Here is an 18,667-nt window from a genome sequence, read left to right on the forward strand (position 1 = left end):
CTTAGGACGATACCTTCAACTTGCCAACCTCTCTCGCGAAACCGTCGTGGTAACACGTGTACCATACTCGCTCCGAAACGTTCGTCGGCGGGTAAAGATTGCGCGGGTCACAAGTGGAAGTCCGACATATTCTTGGCGTATTCTTTACGTCGGAAATTAAACTTCTATAACAAAAGTGCACTAATACAATAACTTTGTCAACTTTTCTATTTTTTGCAAAATGTAATAACGCGATATCCTCACATGATATGGCATGGCAAGATTAAAATTAAATTGAAGATTACCTGAATTCTTTTTTTCGTCTTAAAAACTCTCCCTTTAAAATCTGAAAAATATTTGTTTCCTTTGCTTAATGCACATATTAATTAAAAGAAAAAAATACATTATTAATCTTCCATTGAGGACGGTGTCACGATATTTCTCCGGGCTTGAGAGATCGATTCAAAGTATACTTTTGCCTGAAGATTCTTCGTCCAAAATTTCTGCAGGAGTGTTGAGTCGTAGAAACCCTCGATATCAGTGATATTGTGATGAATTGCAGCCTCATTTCTTGTCAATAATAAAGAATTCCAAGGCGCCCATTCGAGCTCGCGTCGGAAGCGAGTCAGCATCAGCTGATCGAGATCGTCGCACTCGGAAATACCGGATTTCCCATGCCAGACTTCGTTCACCAGACTACAAACGACTTTGGTCCCGACCACGAAGGCCAGACTGCTATAGCAGCCCATTCTTGCTTCGAAGCGCCTGATTTCCCGCAACATCCTCTCGTAAAGTTCGTATACTACGCGGGGACCTCTTCGGGTTCGCATAGACGTGCAGTAGATGCAAGAAGAAGACCGCAATCGCTGTTCACGTGGAAATTTCTCCAAGGATAAGAGCCTATCGCAGGTCCTACAGAGCCGCGTAATGCTGGTGTCCGACCAACCGAACTTATTCATGTCTTCCTCGAGATCGTCTGAGGAAGATAATACATGATAAAAGGATAAGAATAAAAGCAGAAAATGTAAATATATATTATGAACACATACAAAACATCTTTCTCTTTCTTTAAGAACGAGAAAGAAAGAAAAATATAATCTGCAAAAATATTTCTCCGCAATTGAAATTAATACTTTGGAGATAAAAAGAAATATGGAATATAGTTATTTTTCATAAGAGTAAAAATCTTCAATTATTCACTGTTTCAATAGATATAATATTTGAGGAAATAGCTTGTTATTGAATAAAAAGTTCATAATCTCATATCATTTGCTCAAATCTAAGAAAGTAAAAATGAAAATAAAAAATAAAAAATCGTCATTATCGCTGACGCTAAACAAAGCATAGAAAGGATTAAAAGACCTTGCAGAGCGTTACGCGCCAGCTTGAGGAAGCTCAGCTTCAGCCGGTTCCTGAGCCAGTTGAGTCTGCTCGTGTCTACTCGACACGCCAGTAAATCTAGTTCTTGATTGATCAGATAAACGAGCTCGTGCGATTGGTTGCACGTGTGCATGCCGGTGATGCGTTTTAGATCGCGCAATAGATCGATCCGTTCCGAAACGGACAGATTCTCGTTGGCCAGCGAGGCGTACACGTTTCTGTGCTGGCGGGCTCGTTGAACGCGTAGAGTGTCCACCAGAATCGGCTGGCCTCGACTGTCCTGCCAGGCAACGGATTTAGATAGTTCATCCAGAAGTCTGCGTCGTTTCCGTTCCCCGCACTTGAACCGGACGACGGTCTTCTTGGAGTCTATCGCGCGCAACAATTCGATCTCCTTCGACAGGATCAAGCCGCAGGCGGCGATCCTCGAGGACTCGACGAGCGTGCTACTCGCCTGCTCAGTCTCGAGAATTCGCCAACGATCAAGGAGATTGTAGAGCGACTCGAAGTCCGAGCTCGTCCGCGGCGAACGGCGATTAAGCATTGCGTAATCCGTGCTGTTGTAGGCGAATAGTGTCTGCAAATGTCTTGCATGCTCGAGCACGTTCACTTTGTCGTGTTGAGAGATGCTAGTCACTTCGAGAGCATTTGCTCTAGCCGCGGCTCTAGCGCGATAAGCCCTGTAAACGATAATTGCGGTCTTCAACTCATTGATTCATCTCGATATGCAAAGTACATTTTAGCAAATCAAGCTGTGTAAATAGGTTAACGATTTCTCCCGCTTATTTAATTTACCATTATTTTTATTCTTCAATACGCAGAAAAGTTTAATTTAAAATTGATTAAAAAAATTTTTTTTGAACTGCACACATATATGTGTTCTTTATATAAATATGGACTTTTTTCGGATATTAAATTGCGTATGCGTTTGCGAAGATTACATTACTCGTGTAATATATTACCTATAACATTTCTGTATTTTAATAACGCTATCGAGAATGCTATTATTATCTTGACGAGATAACGGTTTGACTTCTTCCGTTGTTGCCGTTAAAAAGGATGAAATTCCAGGCGAAATGATTTTATCGCGCACATCGGGTAAAAACTCCACTTGCACCGCCTGGTCGTGAACGACATCGGTGACCGCGTCTACAACCGTGATGGTTTGGGTAATTCTGCTCCTTGTTGTACAGCCATCATATGTTTGCGTGCAGGCATTGTGATAGATTAGGCCGGTAACGGTGTCCCTCCATCCGCCAAGAAATGGCTTCGCCTTGAGATCATGATCCTGTATTCTCGCAACGACTGCCATGATACGTCAACGACTGTTCCGCGGAATCTAATCGCCTGCGCTTACAAGGAAAAGATTTCAGTCGGAAATCTAAGAGAAAAAAGCCTGAGCGAGAGAGCTGAGAGAAAAAAAATATCCACGTGCGATAAGTGGACGAACACGATGGGAAATGGAGGAATATCAAATCATATCACGTATGGAACGTTTTTTATTTAAGGGAATATTTAATAAATATTCCTGATTATGACGTATAATATATGAAAGTGACATAAAGCTTTTAAAAAAATTTTATCTTTAATTTTTTAATTATAATTCTCAATTTTCACTGAGCTATTTCACTAGAGATGCTCTACTTTTTTTTTCTAGTATGATTGTTACTCGCAATCTTTTATCTTTAATATTGTCACGGTGACATGGTGGCTCATTTACATAGAATTTAAATATCCATAGACGAGAAAAAAGTTTGCTGTTGAGGAAACAGAAGGATAATTGCCACAGTGATCTGTCGCTGGAATAACAATAATATCCGGCAATAAAGGAAATTACTTTTTTCTCGTTTAAAGGATCCAACAGCAGGCTGCGGTGGAAACTAACGCATCGGCTAACATTTTTCACTTTTGCGTAGATTTTGTGAAATTATATATGATAATATTATTGCATATTTGAAAAACAGTTTTTTAAATGAAATAATTAAATAAAGTATTTAATTAAATTTTATTTATCAAGCATAAATATTATTACAAATGGTAAATTTAAAATCTCATATACAGACGCAAAAATTTTTTATTATACCAATTGACTTTATATTAACGAAATATATTGTTCTATGTGTCGTTTTTTCGCAAAACTATATAAGTATAAATAAGATGAAATAATATATACTTTACGATTATATAAAACAAAAATCTCGATGCTGTTTGTTGAAATCTCGCGTGTTGCAACTTTGCTTTTTGACATCACCGTGTTAATCTTCTTCAAATCTATTGATCTCCTTGACCTATTATTCCACAAACACATGAATTTATAGATCTTCGACTTCGCATACCGTCCGTTTCCTAGACATTTGGATTTATAGATCTCTTATTTCACAGATTCCTTGCACATAGTATCTCTGAACTCGAAATCTTCTTCTTTCAATCGTATACTGGGATTAATAAATTTCTCTCTTTGACAAGTTTTGTAAGTAAATTAAGCTACTCATCAATATTAATAAGAATATATAATATTAAAAAACTTTGAATATTATATATATATGATTCATTGCAAGTCTATAACACTAAAATTGAACTATAAATTTGCATACGACGTTCATTGCTGAACACTCTTCACATATGTACCTCTGTTTTTTCGCGTACTTTACAAATGTCTAATTGCTCTTTGATCCTTTGATCCTTTCGACACAGCACAAAAAAAAACACTGTAATACAAAGATCTAAGGATATACGAGCGCGTCTTATTTAGATTCTTTTCCCGCCGTGGTGAAACAAGAAAACACTTTCAGGAACCTCGACGAAACGGCTAAGTAACTCAAAGAAGGGAAAAAGGCTCGGGGCCAAGAGGAGTAACTTTTATCGAATAATGCTTTCGGCAAACAGCACATGTGACGACAGTTCGTGGACAATAATTATGAAAAATGTTAAGTTCAAATTGGGGAATGAAAGAGAGAACCATGAATATAAAGATGGAGAAAAAATAGTTGACATTTGCAGAAAATAACACTGACAAGCTCGCTTGCAGCAAGCCAGGGGGGAGGGGGGGGGGGAAGGAGACCCCACACCTGGGAATATATGTATATACATATATAATACCCTCCCAACCATGTGGGTCGCGATGCGACATACTTTTCTATGTATTGTAAATTACACGCGAGATGCCGGAACATAGGAGGAGAGACGAGAAGAAAAAAAAACGAGGAGATGTTGCTAAGAGACGGCACGCCGCGAAACTTTTTGTGAGACCGCCGCCTGAGACACGGAGAAGGGCGCGTTATATTTATGCAAAGGAAAGGATAGCGACACCTTCCTCTCCTCCTCCTCCTCCTCCTCGTCGACGGAAGTTATCCGTGCGCGTTTCCTCGAGGAGCGTAATTTGCCGGTAAACTCCGCGACAAATATGGATAAGACAAGGGAGATTAATGATCGTGAGATAAATGAAGGAGTTAAACCATTGTCGGACGAGTGATATAAATCACTTAGGGATCGTCTACTTGAGAACATTTGGAATTCTCGTAAGTTAGAATTTTGTTATAGTTTGTTTTTTACTATGAGTGTATAAAAGTTTGTTTTTTTTTCAAAGAAAAAGAACGTTAATAAAGTAGATTATGGAGTAGATTGCTTCAACAACCAGTTGGCTACGTAGCTTCTAATGGATTCTTTTATTCGATATTTTTTGGGAGGCAAAATGTGTATGTGTGTAAGAACCTACAAATTATTAAACATTTACTTTGAACCATTTTGATCACTTACAATATTAAAAAGTCAAGAATAAAAAATATATTTATTTTTTATATATATTTTGATATTGAATTTAACTCTTATTGTTAGTTAATCTGTTGAATGCTATAATAAACATTATTGATATATAAATGTAATTTGAGATTTTCATTCAGAAACATTTCATATAAAATATTTGGAGATATAAAGCGCTTAAAGGAACAGTGAAAGGAAAAGGTACCTCTGGTGAAGTTCGAGGGATTTTGTGATGGAAAGCTGAATTTTATGAAGTACGGGGCGCCTTCCAGTGTGCCCACATTGGTAATCGATGGAACGGAAAATGGTTTCATATTACGAAGGCTAATGCTTCTTTAACAATCTGGTCAGCCATTTCTTTTTATACACGAGCCATTTTACGGGGAAAAAAAAGGAGAAGCCAAATAAAACGATTGATAATCATTGTACACGCAACGCATAATGTATCAATGTACTTTTGATAATGCAATGGTGAAATAAACGGAAAAATAAACGAGTCGATTAATCGCGTTGCTCGTGAATAATCTCGTAGCAACAAACGAGTTTGTATCGAAACGTTGAACGTTGTAAAAAGGAAGTAATGCAAAAATAACAAATCCGAGGGGAAAAAACACTTGTTTTACATTTTTATAAAAGCACGCTTTTAATTAAACGCTCGAGAAGTACGAGAGCGTCAATGATGATTGAAGATGAATTCAAGTATTACGAACAATCGTTACATCCATCGGATTTAATTACCGTACAGTGCAATTACTTGAAGCGCATAAATATTGATGCGTTATATTTTCGTCGATACCGCTGCAACGCCCATTATTACAAAGAACGTTTATATTGTCTCGATTTTTTCCAGAATTTATGTGAAACTCTTAAAATAATTTTTATGTAAATATATCATCAGAAATTGTAGAAAAAAAATTTATTACCAAGAGACTTACCGAGGACAACTCGAAACACTTTGTTGCTGCATGATATCACGAGCACACACTTCATAATTTTATTAAGATTTTGATATCGAATTCATATAATTTTAAGGTATTTTTTTATAACAATTATCTCTCTTTCTTTATAATTTTAATACGATTTTTATGACTCACTAAAACTGCAGTTATCGCTATTATAAGCCGGAGAAACGCTTTTATCGCGGAAAGATTGAACGATTTAGTAGGATTAAACCGAGTTGGCGAGCAAAGTAATGCGCATCGTCGATCAAATTTTGACATTCGCGATCTAACAGGATAAGTAGATCGCGTCGAAGAGCGGCTTTTAATGCGACCTAGGTACTACCCTCATGTGCAGGATGCCGCAACGCGGCACCTGTGAAAGCTCAGAGCCTTAAATCCAACGTTGCTACTGGCAACGTGCTTGGTCGATCGGTCAAAAGCCCTTTCTTGTCCATTATTTTTCGATTTTGTGTTTCCTTCTCAAAAGCCCCCATGACGGATATGAATTCAGACTGGTATGTGGCGGACATTATGCGCCGCGGGGCAGAGAATTTTCAACGGCATTCATACATCTTCGCTTTCAGCGTTTTCTACACGATGTGTATGTAGTAACCAAACATGCATCTTAAAATCTCAAGTGTATCATATCTGATACGCTTTCGAATTGTGGATTCCAACACTTTTCTCAGACCTTTCTCTCGTATTTTGCATCATAAAAAGGATAGGAAAAGAGAACGCATATTAAATTAATATATATCAAATTCAACGCTAAATTTTTAAATAGATCCAAATATTCGAACTTATTTTTCAGGATTCGAAAGCTTTCATTTACTTTTGTTACTTTATTTTATTTTTGTTCTAAGTGCATCGAACATGAATCGGTTTCCATTATCCGCCCTCGCAACCAATTAAGGATAGCGCGGCTGATATTTGCAATGCAAGTATAAGCCAGATTGTGTTACGGCGATAAAGTGGTACGAGATAGCGAATGCCGATTCTAGAATAGCGAACAATTTATATCCCGTTACGCAATAGCTTTTACAGTGCAAAAACCGGCCACCGACCGCTATCAGTGTACGTTTCTTACGTAAAAGCTTTCACTATCACTAGTTACGTCTGTACCATATTGCCTAACATTCGAAATAACGTTGCATATACGACATAAAACCTTTTTTCCTATTTCTCTAGAAACTTAAACAATATATATTATCGATTAAAAGAACTCAGCGCTTTTTAACAGTTAAAAGATACATACGATAAACACATTTATAATATGAAAAAAAATTTTTTTTAAATAATATTAATATATGTATACTTTTTTAAGTCATGAATGCGTATCATATATTTTATATCAAAAAATAATAAATTTTTAAAAAACATATATGTATATATTCAGAAAAAAATTATTACTATGTAATTTGACAGTTCAAATATTGAAGAAACTAATATGTAGTGAAAAAGTTAACGTAAATAATTTTGTTCGTTTAATGCGAGTTTAATATCAACGGTTTTAAAGAACGGAGAAATATGTAATACAATCCTCTTGTTTGCAACAATATGTTGGAATGCTTATCCCAGAGATTGTGTATTTTTACAATTTTTTGTAATATCAAGCCCGCGGGTGCCAGGATCCACTCGCAAGCGTATTATACTTTCACTGACTAGCAGGTAGCGAAAAAAAAGTAACATCCGTACAAGCATGTTGCATTCGTTGCCGATGGGGAGTACAAGAAATAAAGTCTCAAAAACATGCGCACGAGTGAAGTATTAGAAATATTAAAAGAATTTTGTTAACAAAATTTGTATATTAAAAATTTTTAAATAATTTAAATTTTATTATTAATAATTCTTATCTCTCACTTGTTCTCTCTTTCTTTCTTACGAATTTTTACATATATATATATAAGCTTCATTTATAAAAAAATATTAAATTTATTACATCAGCTTCCAAGTAAACTATAATATGCTTGAACAAATGCATCAAATTTTTACAAGTTTTTATCCCATTGTTAGTGCATTTTACTCGTTTCCTGTTTGCAAATATATATGTAAACAAAGCTACACTATTATTCGAATAATTGCGCGAACAAAATACAATAAAATTCGATTGCAATGCGAAAGAATGAAACAGTTACGTAACAAAGATTTATTAAACCGATGGCCACATCGATATATAATAGCAATTATTCGATGAATCAAAGCTGAAATAATCGAGAAATTCGTTGCAAAGGAATTTAATTGGTGTTTATTCTCACAAAACATTGTATAACACAATTTCTTGTCATTGTTTATATTTTTTAGATGGATCATAGTTCTCTACAGTTAACGGTGGTTTATATTGTATTCCACTTTGAATACTAGAATAGCGACAAGATTCTCGGAAATCTTTCTCAAAAATTATCAATTGTCTGAAAATACCAAAAACATAAGATTGAATAAGAATAAAATCATTCTTCAAGTATCATTTACACATAATTTAAATACTTCAGAGATTTTTATATTGTGTTCAAGGAAATGCAAAAATGGATAAAAGTATTGTATTCTCACATACTTGAAATAATTCTTTGCAATCTGATGTTTTAAATTGATCTGATTTATCAAGTGCTTCGAGTATACCGTAGTGAGATCATGAATGCGATAATGTACTTCGGCTTCGTCCTCCGTAAGAAGAATACAATTCCAAGGCGCCCATTCGACATCCTTTTGATATCTGACCAATCTCAGAATAAAGAGATCTTTAACTTTGCTAATCGCTGATTGACCGTGCCAAATATGATTAACTAGATGATAAATATCGTGTTCTTGCATCATAAACGCCAAAACGGAAGTCGAGCTCTGACGTTCTTCCTCAGCTCGCACGCAATTTAATATAAACATGTAAGAATCGTAATCGACATGCGCAATATTACGCCGAGCTAGAGAACTGCAACCTTAAAGAAATATTTAACTAATTATTTTCAAAATGTATGTTTATACATAAGAAAGAATTGATCAAAATTAAAAAGAAAAATTTGATTAGTATATGTAGTTAAATAGAAAGTTCAACTTTTGAAAAAAACGCGATTTTCTCATTTTTTCCCCTTAAAATGTGATAGAGTATGATCAAATTAATAAAAAATTAAAACGACAGGAATTATATAAAAAAATTAAGATTTTTCCTAAAAGAATATTTTACTTAATTAAACAAGAAATAAATTAAAGATTAATGATCAATAGATTGTTACAAATATTATAAGATATGAACCCATGTTATCGTTACACCCCAGGTAGCAAAAGTAGTCTTTTTGACATTAATTTGACCTAATTTGACATCAAAATAACGTCAAAATGGCTACTTTTGCTACTTAAGACACTTACTGATACAAACTGATAGCTTCTTCATTCTCGTATGTGGTAAAAATCTATAGAAAGGAAGTAGTTTTAAGCAATTCCGACAAAATTTCATTCTTGTTTCGAAAGGTTCTCGTAATTCATTGTCTTTAGAATTTGCATCGACACATTTACAGCCACACATGCTATACATGCTCACAAAATTTAAGTAAGCGTCTATAAGACATATTATATATAATATGTAAAAGTTATATAATATTGCAATTTAATATATGCAATCAGCGATAAATACAACTTGGAAAAATAAGAAATAACATTTTAATTTATCATCTAATTTTATTTAACATAAAATTTAATTATTATTTATTTATATCTTATATTTCTTATATTTCTTATATTTTTATATTTCTTTTATGTTGTATTTATCGTCGATAAAGTTTGAACATATGACATATTATTAATATTTGTATGATTCGCATATTGTTAATAGCTAATAAATGCTATTAGAAACACAAAAAAATAAATCAATTTCTCTATTTTTACTGTATTGTTATTAGTATTTAGGACATTAACAAATTCATATCTTACGCATTATCCTCTCATTTAAATAATCGAGCGATAAACCCTCGATCCTTCGATTCAGCAATGCGATCTCTTGATCTAATAAAGAGATCAACTCAAAAGCTTCGATACAATTGTGTGATTCGAGCAATCTTTTTAACATTATTAATAATTTTATCCGTTCCTCTGAACTAACATCGCGGTTACTCAATGCACTCAAAAGTCCTTTGAATTCCCGAGCCTTTTGAATTTTCATAGTGATCATCTCTACGGGTTTACCCTTGTAACCGGTCCATCGTGTCCATCGTAAATTTAGCGTCAAAAATCTGAGAGCTCTTTGTTTCCTATACAAGCTTTTGATAGCTTGTTTATGTTTGTCGACATGATTAAACATTTCTACCGTCTTTTCTAGAATTCTGTAATTCTCGGCACGCTGCCCACTTTTGAACAATCGCGATTTTATGTCCTTCATACAATCGGAATGCGATAATGTACTTCGGCTTCGTCCTCCGTAAGAAGAATACAATTCCAAGGCGCCCATTCGACATCCTTTTGATATCTGACCAATCTCAGAATAAAGAGATCTTTAACTTTGCTAATCGCTGATTGACCGTGCCAAATATGATTAACTAGATGATAAATATCGTGTTCTTGCATCATAAACGCCAAAACGGAAGTCGAGCTCTGACGTTCTTCCTCAGCTCGCACGCAATTTAATATAAACATGTAAGAATCGTAATCGACATGCGCAATATTACGCCGAGCTAGAGAACTGCAACCTTAAAGAAATATTTAACTAATTATTTTCAAAATGTATGTTTATACATAAGAAAGAATTGATCAAAATTAAAAAGAAAAATTTGATTAGTATATGTAGTTAAATAGAAAGTTCAACTTTTGAAAAAAACGCGATTTTCTCATTTTTTCCCCTTAAAATGTGATAGAGTATGATCAAATTAATAAAAAATTAAAACGACAGGAATTATATAAAAAAATTAAGATTTTTCCTAAAAGAATATTTTACTTAATTAAACAAGAAATAAATTAAAGATTAATGATCAATAGATTGTTACAAATATTATAAGATATGAACCCATGTTATCGTTACACCCCAGGTAGCAAAAGTAGTCTTTTTGACATTAATTTGACCTAATTTGACATCAAAATAACGTCAAAATGGCTACTTTTGCTACTTAAGACACTTACTGATACAAACTGATAGCTTCTTCATTCTCGTATGTGGTAAAAATCTATAGAAAGGAAGTAGTTTTAAGCAATTCCGACAAAATTTCATTCTTGTTTCGAAAGGTTCTCGTAATTCATTGTCTTTAGAATTTGCATCGACACATTTACAGCCACACATGCTATACATGCTCACAAAATTTAAGTAAGCGTCTATAAGACATATTATATATAATATGTAAAAGTTATATAATATTGCAATTTAATATATGCAATCAGCGATAAATACAACTTGGAAAAATAAGAAATAACATTTTAATTTATCATCTAATTTTATTTAACATAAAATTTAATTATTATTTATTTATATCTTATATTTCTTATATTTCTTATATTTTTATATTTCTTTTATGTTGTATTTATCGTCGATAAAGTTTGAACATATGACATATTATTAATATTTGTATGATTCGCATATTGTTAATAGCTAATAAATGCTATTAGAAACACAAAAAAATAAATCAATTTCTCTATTTTTACTGTATTGTTATTAGTATTTAGGACATTAACAAATTCATATCTTACGCATTATCCTCTCATTTAAATAATCGAGCGATAAACCCTCGATCCTTCGATTCAGCAATGCGATCTCTTGATCTAATAAAGAGATCAACTCAAAAGCTTCGATACAATTGTGTGATTCGAGCAATCTTTTTAACATTATTAATAATTTTATCCGTTCCTCTGAACTAACATCGCGGTTACTCAATGCGTTATAAAGTCCTTTGAATTCCCGAGCCTTTTGAATTTTCATAGTGATCATCTCTACGGGTTTACCCTTGTAACCGGTCCATCGTATCGACTTACAATTTAGCGTCAAAAATCTGAGAGCTCTTTGTTTCCTATACAAGCTTTTGATAGCTTGTTTATGTTTGTCGACATGATTAAACATTTCTACCGTCTTTTCTAGAATTCTGTAATTCTCGGCACGCTGCCCACTTTTGAACAATCGCGATTTTATGTCCTTCATACAATCGGATCTCCATCTTTCGATCAGGCTATAGAGCATGTCAAAATCAGCCCTCGATCGCGGATAAGTTTGGCGAAGAATGTTCCGTTTATGTCGCATTCTGTAAAAAAAGAGATACGATACGGCTTATATACAAAGAGTGTGGGGTGAAATCGCTCGAACATCTTCGAAAACGTTATGCACAAACTTATATTGGGCGTGAAAAGATCTTCTATATGGAGAAAAAATTGTTTTGATCATATTCGTCAAATCGCATAAAATGCATAACTCGAAAGAATTCTTTCATGAATAACGAAGCAGCTAAAACAGATATTTTCTTAGCAAAAATTTATTCTTTTTTTCTAATTTCATAAACAAGTAAATATTTGCTTTAACAAAATTTTAATTTAAAGCTGAACTGCAGATATTTAAAAATAAATCAGGTTTTTACTGAGAAAAGTCGAATCCAAATTGTGCGAAAAAGATATGTAAAAAAAAGCGAAGAACCTAAAGTACTCTGTACAAGCTTACAAGACTACATAGAAACCTGAAATAACGTAAATATTTATATTCCAATTATTAATTGTTTTCTCAAAATTACTTTTAGTTTATCATTATAAACGCAATTGGGATAGAAAGAGAGAAAATATGAAGAGATTATCGTATGTGTGTTTAAGTTTCAAGAAATTGTTTTCTTTCAAAATAAAAAATTATATCATCTGAATTACTCGTATGCAATAGTTTTCTCTTCCTCGTGTTTGTTGCATTTTTCGAGTATGTTGCGATAAGCTTGCGCGCATTCCTTGATGTATTTCATTAATCTGTATGCCCGGTAATTTCTCTGAATTACACGTGCGTGCCTATCTAAATAAGACTGCACTTTGACATAGCTCTTATAAGGCTTGACAATCCTATATTTATCCTCCTCGTTAGGTATGTAGCAGTCGTCTCTAAATTAACGATGTAAAATTGTCAGTTCACATGATTTACCTGTCATATATTACATATTTATATATGTTTTATTTCTTTAATAAATATCTCTCCAAATATATTTTCATATTGTAATCTTTCGTTTTTAAAATATTGTATTTGCATAATTATGCAATACTGCTACTACTAAGATGCAAATACTTTATTTGTATAGATAAGAGACTTATAAATTTATTTAATACCGCCACATTTGCGTTGCACAATGACGTAAGGATTGTGCTGCTCCGTCCTTCGTTTGTACACATTGAATCGCTCTGCTGCATGTATTCTTCCATGATACCTGCTTTGGCAGAGGTCCAGTTTGAGAAGCTGCATTTAAGTATTCTATCCCGGTAATTTTGTGTCGCCACCCACCCAGATAAGGTTTGATAATTCTTTGTTTTTTTATTTCAACCGATAAGGCCATCTTAAATGCTGATTTCTAAATGGTTCTCCTTTTTTCTTTTATTTAAGTCGATACAAATTTCATGACCAGACACGGCGTCATAAACATATTTTGATCTCTTTTAAATAAACACACTTTCAGATTATGATATTAATCGTATCTATATTATTTATCGAAGGCTTGAGACACGATATTTTATACTTCATTGACATATGTCATTATATCAGTATGACAGGATAAATACATATAGAAAAATAAATCATGCGGTTTTTTTATTGTGTTTTGTTTAAAATAAAAAAAAACGTTCAAGACTTCTATACTTTCTCTTTTATCATAATTATTTTGATTATATGATATCGGAAAAAATAAATGTAAATGTTTTCTTCTAGTACTATAAATCAAAATAATTTTTTCACAGCTATATCACTAAAATGGTATGCGAAAAAAATGTGTCTATATTTGAGATTGTATCACTTTCTATATTGCATAATATATTTACAGCTCACATCAACTATTTGTAATTTAGCAATTGCAATTTTAAAAACTAATACGATTAAATAATTGTATGTAATAATGAATATTATAAATATAATAATCATCTCTCTTAGAGTTCTGTTCTTAAGGTAAACATGACTTGTAGAGATAAAGAAACAAAAAAAAAAGAATTTATATATACACAAATATCATTTCCTTCCAGCATGTACAAGATAATAATTATATAAATCAGCATCAAATGTATTTCTTGATTTCTAGATTTACAAATTTACGATTTATGTTGAAACGATGAAAGAAAATAATAAAATATAAAATAAGATCATTTAGAAACATCAGAAATTAAAAAAAATCAAATCAAAGACAGATACTCTTTTGTATAAAAGAATTTGAAATAAATAGCATGTTCTTTATATTGTGGAAAAATAATTGATACAGATATGTAATTTAGGTTATTTTAATCAGAGGAAAATGCCTATGACAAGAGAAATCGAACAACGGCGGTTCTTTCGAGTCTTTTTTGTGTCCATCAGCCAATAGTTTTAGCACCACAAAATTAGTCTTTGCTACTTTCAATAAGTTGTTGATCTGTAAAACAAAAAAAAAACAAATATGTGATAAAGATAATGTTATAAAGTAGTTTTACAATTGCAGACTTATATTTTTATGAGCTTACTTCGTTTTCCATTAAGCTATTTGATGGATAAAGCAATAATGCACGTTCCAACATATTTCTAGCTTGATGAAAATGTCGGCAACCAGCGATATACTGCATTTCGCTAGTAACTTTTTCCTATAAGAACAAAAAATGTAATTTGTTTTTAGTGCAATTTATGAGCTGTTCATTAATTTTCAACACACATGGTTTAAAGATCTGATTAAGAATTAAACTTACATTCCTTTTATGCATTTGGGCATTTGTCATATCTAAGAATTCTTGATAATGAACAGGTGGTGGTGTTAACAAAGACGAGAATGGTAATAATCTGTGTTCATATCTTACTCGCTCCGAGTCGAATTGCATCTCTGGAAGCGGTATTTTTCCATCCATGCGAAAACCGACTAAAGCCTGAAAATTTTATAAAGTTGTTTCATATTAGATACTGAATTCTATATTCTTGATTAATATGACTAATTGATACTCTATTAAAAACATGTAATTTACTTTATAATATCCGCCACATATATTTTGCAATGCCTGGTACATTAATATTTCCAGATTGTACGGTCTTGGAGTCGATTTCTTCTTTTTATTTTTAGAGCTCTTCTTACCGCCTCTACCTTTATGCGTATCATTGTGTACATCCTGCTCCATTAAGAACGTGTCGGCTCGTGTAATCGCAGATACGAGCCAGCCATACAGAAATTCATATAGATACCAAAAGATATAGTGGTATTCGTGCACCGAATATAACTCGAGCTCGAAGCCACTTAACAGATACATAACCATCACACGTAATGTGTGGTATAAAATCCAGGTACCAAAGCAGGCCAAGTGAGGTCTTGGTGTATCACTTTTTAAAGATAGAGTATGCAGATATCCATCGACTCTCTCCGCCTAAAATGCATATTGTAATCTTAATTATTGTAATTTTTTACTATTATTAGATTGAATTAGTTTACTTATAATAAAATTGCTGCAGTGCTTTCGTGTTAAAAAAATTCCAATTTTTTAAAAACTAAATAGAATAAAAAAGCGAATATGAGATAGACACTTATTGCAGAAAAAAAACAAAACATAAAAAGTATTTATAGCAATTTAAAAAAGCAATTAAAAGAAATTAATTAAAGTATATAAAAATAATTAAAAATTCTACAAGAGTCTTACTTCATCTTGCAGTGTCGCAAAATCCTCCAATAAATGCGCCAGTTTATCTCTTTGCCTTGCCCTATTATGGCCACTAAGCTGTAATAGACTTCCAAATAAGCTGACACAATGCGATAGAAAGCTATCGACATACTCCTTAGCCTGGTGATTTTGAAGCAATGTGCTCTTTGGCATCAACACTGGTGGCGCAATAAAATTTCGCGCCGCATCTTTTAACACGTCGACGAAATTGTGCACACCAAACACACGGTTAGTAGTAGGCAAATAAACGATTTGCAGCATAGACCTAGACAATATGCACGGACTCTGACGCGAAAATTCTAAGAAAAAGTCCTAAAAGGAAATTAATTTACTTCGCATATGAGCCTTGCATCAATAAAGAACGCTAATCCTTTATAAATTACCAGGGCGGCGTGAAATCCGGTGTGATTTGTAATTTTTGTAACCATTTTGAACCTACTTATTAATTCCAGTAAATATTCCAAAGCATCTATTCTCGGTTTAATTTTGGTATACCGAGGGAACGTTGGTGGCAACAATCTTTGATTCACCATAGGATCGAATCCCATAATATTCGGATGATTAGCTATAATTAAAGAAAACGAGAATCGTATCTTTTCATATAAATAACAATATTTAAAAAAAAATAAAACGATATAGTAATATGTTTTTTTTAGAAGTAATTGGTCCCAAAATGAAAACAATTTATAATAGAGAAGAAATACATAATATATTTTCTATTATATACTTACAAACTTCATCAGCTTTTTCGCCACGACCCACTGTTAAAATCATAATATGAAGCATATCAGAACAATTCGACAATAATCTCTGACAATCACTTAAATTCTGTTGCAGTTGCTGTTTTCGGCCCATCAATGTTAACACTTGATAAAACATTTTGGTGAATCGGATCCTTGCATAAAGTGCTATTCCATCATTATACTGCAAGTAAAAGATAAATATAATAGATTATATATAAAAAGAGATGCAGATATAAAATTGTTATTAAATTTAAAGAAGATACAAACTTAAAATCCAATAACATGTGGTCCAAATAAATAAAAACAAAAACCAAAAATGATAAAGAAACTTACTTCAGTCTCAGATTCAACATCAACAGGTTTTATTCTGCTTTTCCGATGCAGTTCTTCCTCCACTTCTCGCAACATTGATATAGTTTTCTGTTCTGTAATGTCTTGCTGTAATCTGTAGCCATAAGTAACGCTTTGGAAATCCTCCTCTTCAAATACCAAAGCTTTATTAATGCAATCCTTAATTATCTCTATTATTTTGTACACTGCATAACAGAAGGTCTTCAGAGGCTTATCTAGTATTTGCGCGGGTTGATGCAAGTACAAGTTTGTGAAAACAGTTTGCGCAAGACTGTGACCCTCCAGCCAAGATACTATACACGCGTACGTGGAATCTATTATTCCTATAATTTCGGCAGGTGTAAAATTGTCTAATTTGATTGTGCCTGAGTCGACTGCCTGGGTGAAAGTGCAAGGTTTATTGTTCCCCCGATTGCACAACATGCCAGCATCCATCTTCGGATCCATCATCTCAATAGCAGACATGGCTTCGAATAATCCAAACAGTTCATCATGTAATAATTCTCCCAGTTCCAACTCTAGATACAGAATGCAAACAAATATACTTGCACATTTCAGAAAATAATAAAATTATATACTATTACTAATATCTTACAATTAGAGGTATTTTCTACTATGATTCTTATAAAGATTAGAAAAAGAGTCTGCAATGGCTTAATCTTGAAATTCTCTTATAAAGTAATATAATTCTATTCTGACATGTATTATTATGTGTTATAATTTATGACAATATTACTTTTGGTATTTACTAAGAATATATTTTTATCTTTTTGCTTATATTAATATCATATTTACTCAATCAGTCAATATCATAATTTTAATAAGATAAAATCAAGAAATAATTAAACAGAAAATAAACTCTAATACAAAGTAAGAATTGCAATTCAGTAATATTTATTAAAAATTGTGATCAGATCTAAACACTATTTAACAACAATGTTTGACAATTTATTAAAGCAAAAAAAATATATAAAGTATGCGCAAATATTACAATATTAAGATAGAATCAAGATTTAAACATTATTGATTTCATGGATCATTAAGCATAAGCCTGATGTGACACTTTTTTTGAAAAATTATAAAAATACATAAATAATTCAGAAAAAGATCAGAATCAGATAATATTTACTTGCGGTTATTTTGTTCTCATTTTTTTCCTTTTAAAGATTAAATACGCCTATATCTTATTTTAAATACAGAAAGCGTAAAAAGGAATCTAGATGGAAAGAATCTAGAAGGAAACGAGCGGCTTCAGTATTCATAGCACTAGGTAGTTACAGAATTCCCAGGAAGAAGGAGAGTGCGAGACGAGTGGAAAACGAAAGATTATCGGAACAAAGTAACATAATCGGTCTGTCGATCAAATACCTGTGATCGCCTCGAAGAACTCTTGAGTGATGTCCACCCAATTGTGCGTGACCTGGTCGAATCTACAAAACAGAAACAGCACGGTACAGTTAAAAAATACCGCCCTGGGATGCGCGAGCGAACGGTGCAATTTTAGGTTAAACTGCACCGAGTGTCGCGACGACATGACGGATGACGGATCGCCGTGTCCGCCGTTCGCGAACGATTCGGGAACGTGGCTCGCTACACGGCGATTTATCCGCATCGAAACTTACGACGAATCCTTATCCTCATTCATATCAATCGAATTCTGATCCTCCACCATGGTCGCCATTATTGTGGGCGATTATTCTGTCACTTCTTCAGCAG

General features: G+C 33.1%; 3 protein-coding genes across 4 annotated transcripts in view; all 3 read right to left on the reverse strand.

Moving 5' to 3' along the window:
* Window positions 1–386: 386 nt before the first annotated feature.
* Window positions 387–2,671, reverse strand: LOC115232929 (IQ and ubiquitin-like domain-containing protein). Its single transcript, XM_029803107.1, has 3 exons — window positions 2,322–2,671; window positions 1,342–2,039; window positions 387–955 (listed from the first exon to the last, which is right to left on the reverse strand). Exons 1-3 carry the CDS (start codon window positions 2,669–2,671, stop codon window positions 387–389), a joined length of 1,617 nt encoding a protein of 538 aa, XP_029658967.1.
* Window positions 2,672–7,998: 5,327 nt separating this feature from the next.
* LOC115232932 (IQ and ubiquitin-like domain-containing protein) lies at window positions 7,999–13,556 on the reverse strand. Its single transcript, XM_029803113.1, has 6 exons — window positions 13,314–13,556; window positions 12,870–13,091; window positions 11,718–12,262; window positions 11,157–11,345; window positions 8,611–8,989; window positions 7,999–8,467 (listed from the first exon to the last, which is right to left on the reverse strand). The coding sequence occupies exons 1-6, from the start codon at window positions 13,535–13,537 to the stop codon at window positions 8,341–8,343; spliced, it is 1,686 nt and encodes a 561-aa protein (XP_029658973.1). The 5' UTR covers window positions 13,538–13,556; the 3' UTR covers window positions 7,999–8,340.
* A 424-nt stretch (window positions 13,557–13,980) lies between these two features.
* The window catches only part of LOC115232930 (N-alpha-acetyltransferase 35, NatC auxiliary subunit), a 4,849-nt gene continuing 162 nt past the window's right edge, over window positions 13,981–18,667 (reverse strand). Inside the window, exons 2-11 of one of the 2 annotated variants that reach the window (XM_029803109.1) lie at window positions 18,574–18,639; window positions 18,320–18,381; window positions 16,934–17,469; window positions 16,589–16,781; window positions 16,241–16,422; window positions 15,837–16,169; window positions 15,174–15,566; window positions 14,904–15,077; window positions 14,685–14,801; window positions 13,981–14,596 (exon numbers count right to left, since the gene is read on the reverse strand). In XM_029803109.1, the coding sequence (XP_029658969.1) occupies window positions 14,456–14,596; window positions 14,685–14,801; window positions 14,904–15,077; window positions 15,174–15,566; window positions 15,837–16,169; window positions 16,241–16,422; window positions 16,589–16,781; window positions 16,934–17,469; window positions 18,320–18,381; window positions 18,574–18,632 (2,190 nt within the window). In that variant the 5' untranslated portion in view covers window positions 18,633–18,639 and the 3' untranslated portion in view covers window positions 13,981–14,455. Of the gene's footprint in view, window positions 14,597–14,684; window positions 14,802–14,903; window positions 15,078–15,173; window positions 15,567–15,836; window positions 16,170–16,240; window positions 16,423–16,588; window positions 16,782–16,933; window positions 17,470–18,319; window positions 18,382–18,573; window positions 18,657–18,667 lie in introns of both variants that reach the window. The other variant, XM_029803108.1, reaches the window with a different exon arrangement.

This window comes from Formica exsecta, unplaced genomic scaffold (assembly GCF_003651465.1).
Source record: "Formica exsecta isolate Colony F162 unplaced genomic scaffold, ASM365146v1 scaffold1510, whole genome shotgun sequence".
NCBI classification, from domain to species: domain Eukaryota; kingdom Metazoa; phylum Arthropoda; class Insecta; order Hymenoptera; family Formicidae; genus Formica; species Formica exsecta.

Coding starts and splice junctions, on each gene's coding strand:
- LOC115232929 (XM_029803107.1), bottom strand. CDS start 2,671: ATGGCAGTCGTTGCGAGAATACAGGATCATGATCTCAAGGCGAAGCCA. Junction 2,040..2,321: donor AAAATACAGAAATGTTATAG/GTAATATATTAC, acceptor TATCGTTTACAG/GGCTTATCGCGCTAGAGCCG. Junction 956..1,341: donor GGCGCGTAACGCTCTGCAAG/GTCTTTTAATCC, acceptor TATCTTCCTCAG/ACGATCTCGAGGAAGACATG.
- LOC115232932 (XM_029803113.1), bottom strand. CDS start 13,537: ATGGCCTTATCGGTTGAAATAAAAAAACAAAGAATTATCAAACCTTAT. Junction 13,092..13,313: donor TGTGCAACGCAAATGTGGCG/GTATTAAATAAA, acceptor TCGTTAATTTAG/AGACGACTGCTACATACCTA. Junction 11,346..11,717: donor TTTAAATGAGAGGATAATGC/GTAAGATATGAA, acceptor TATGTCTTATAG/ACGCTTACTTAAATTTTGTG.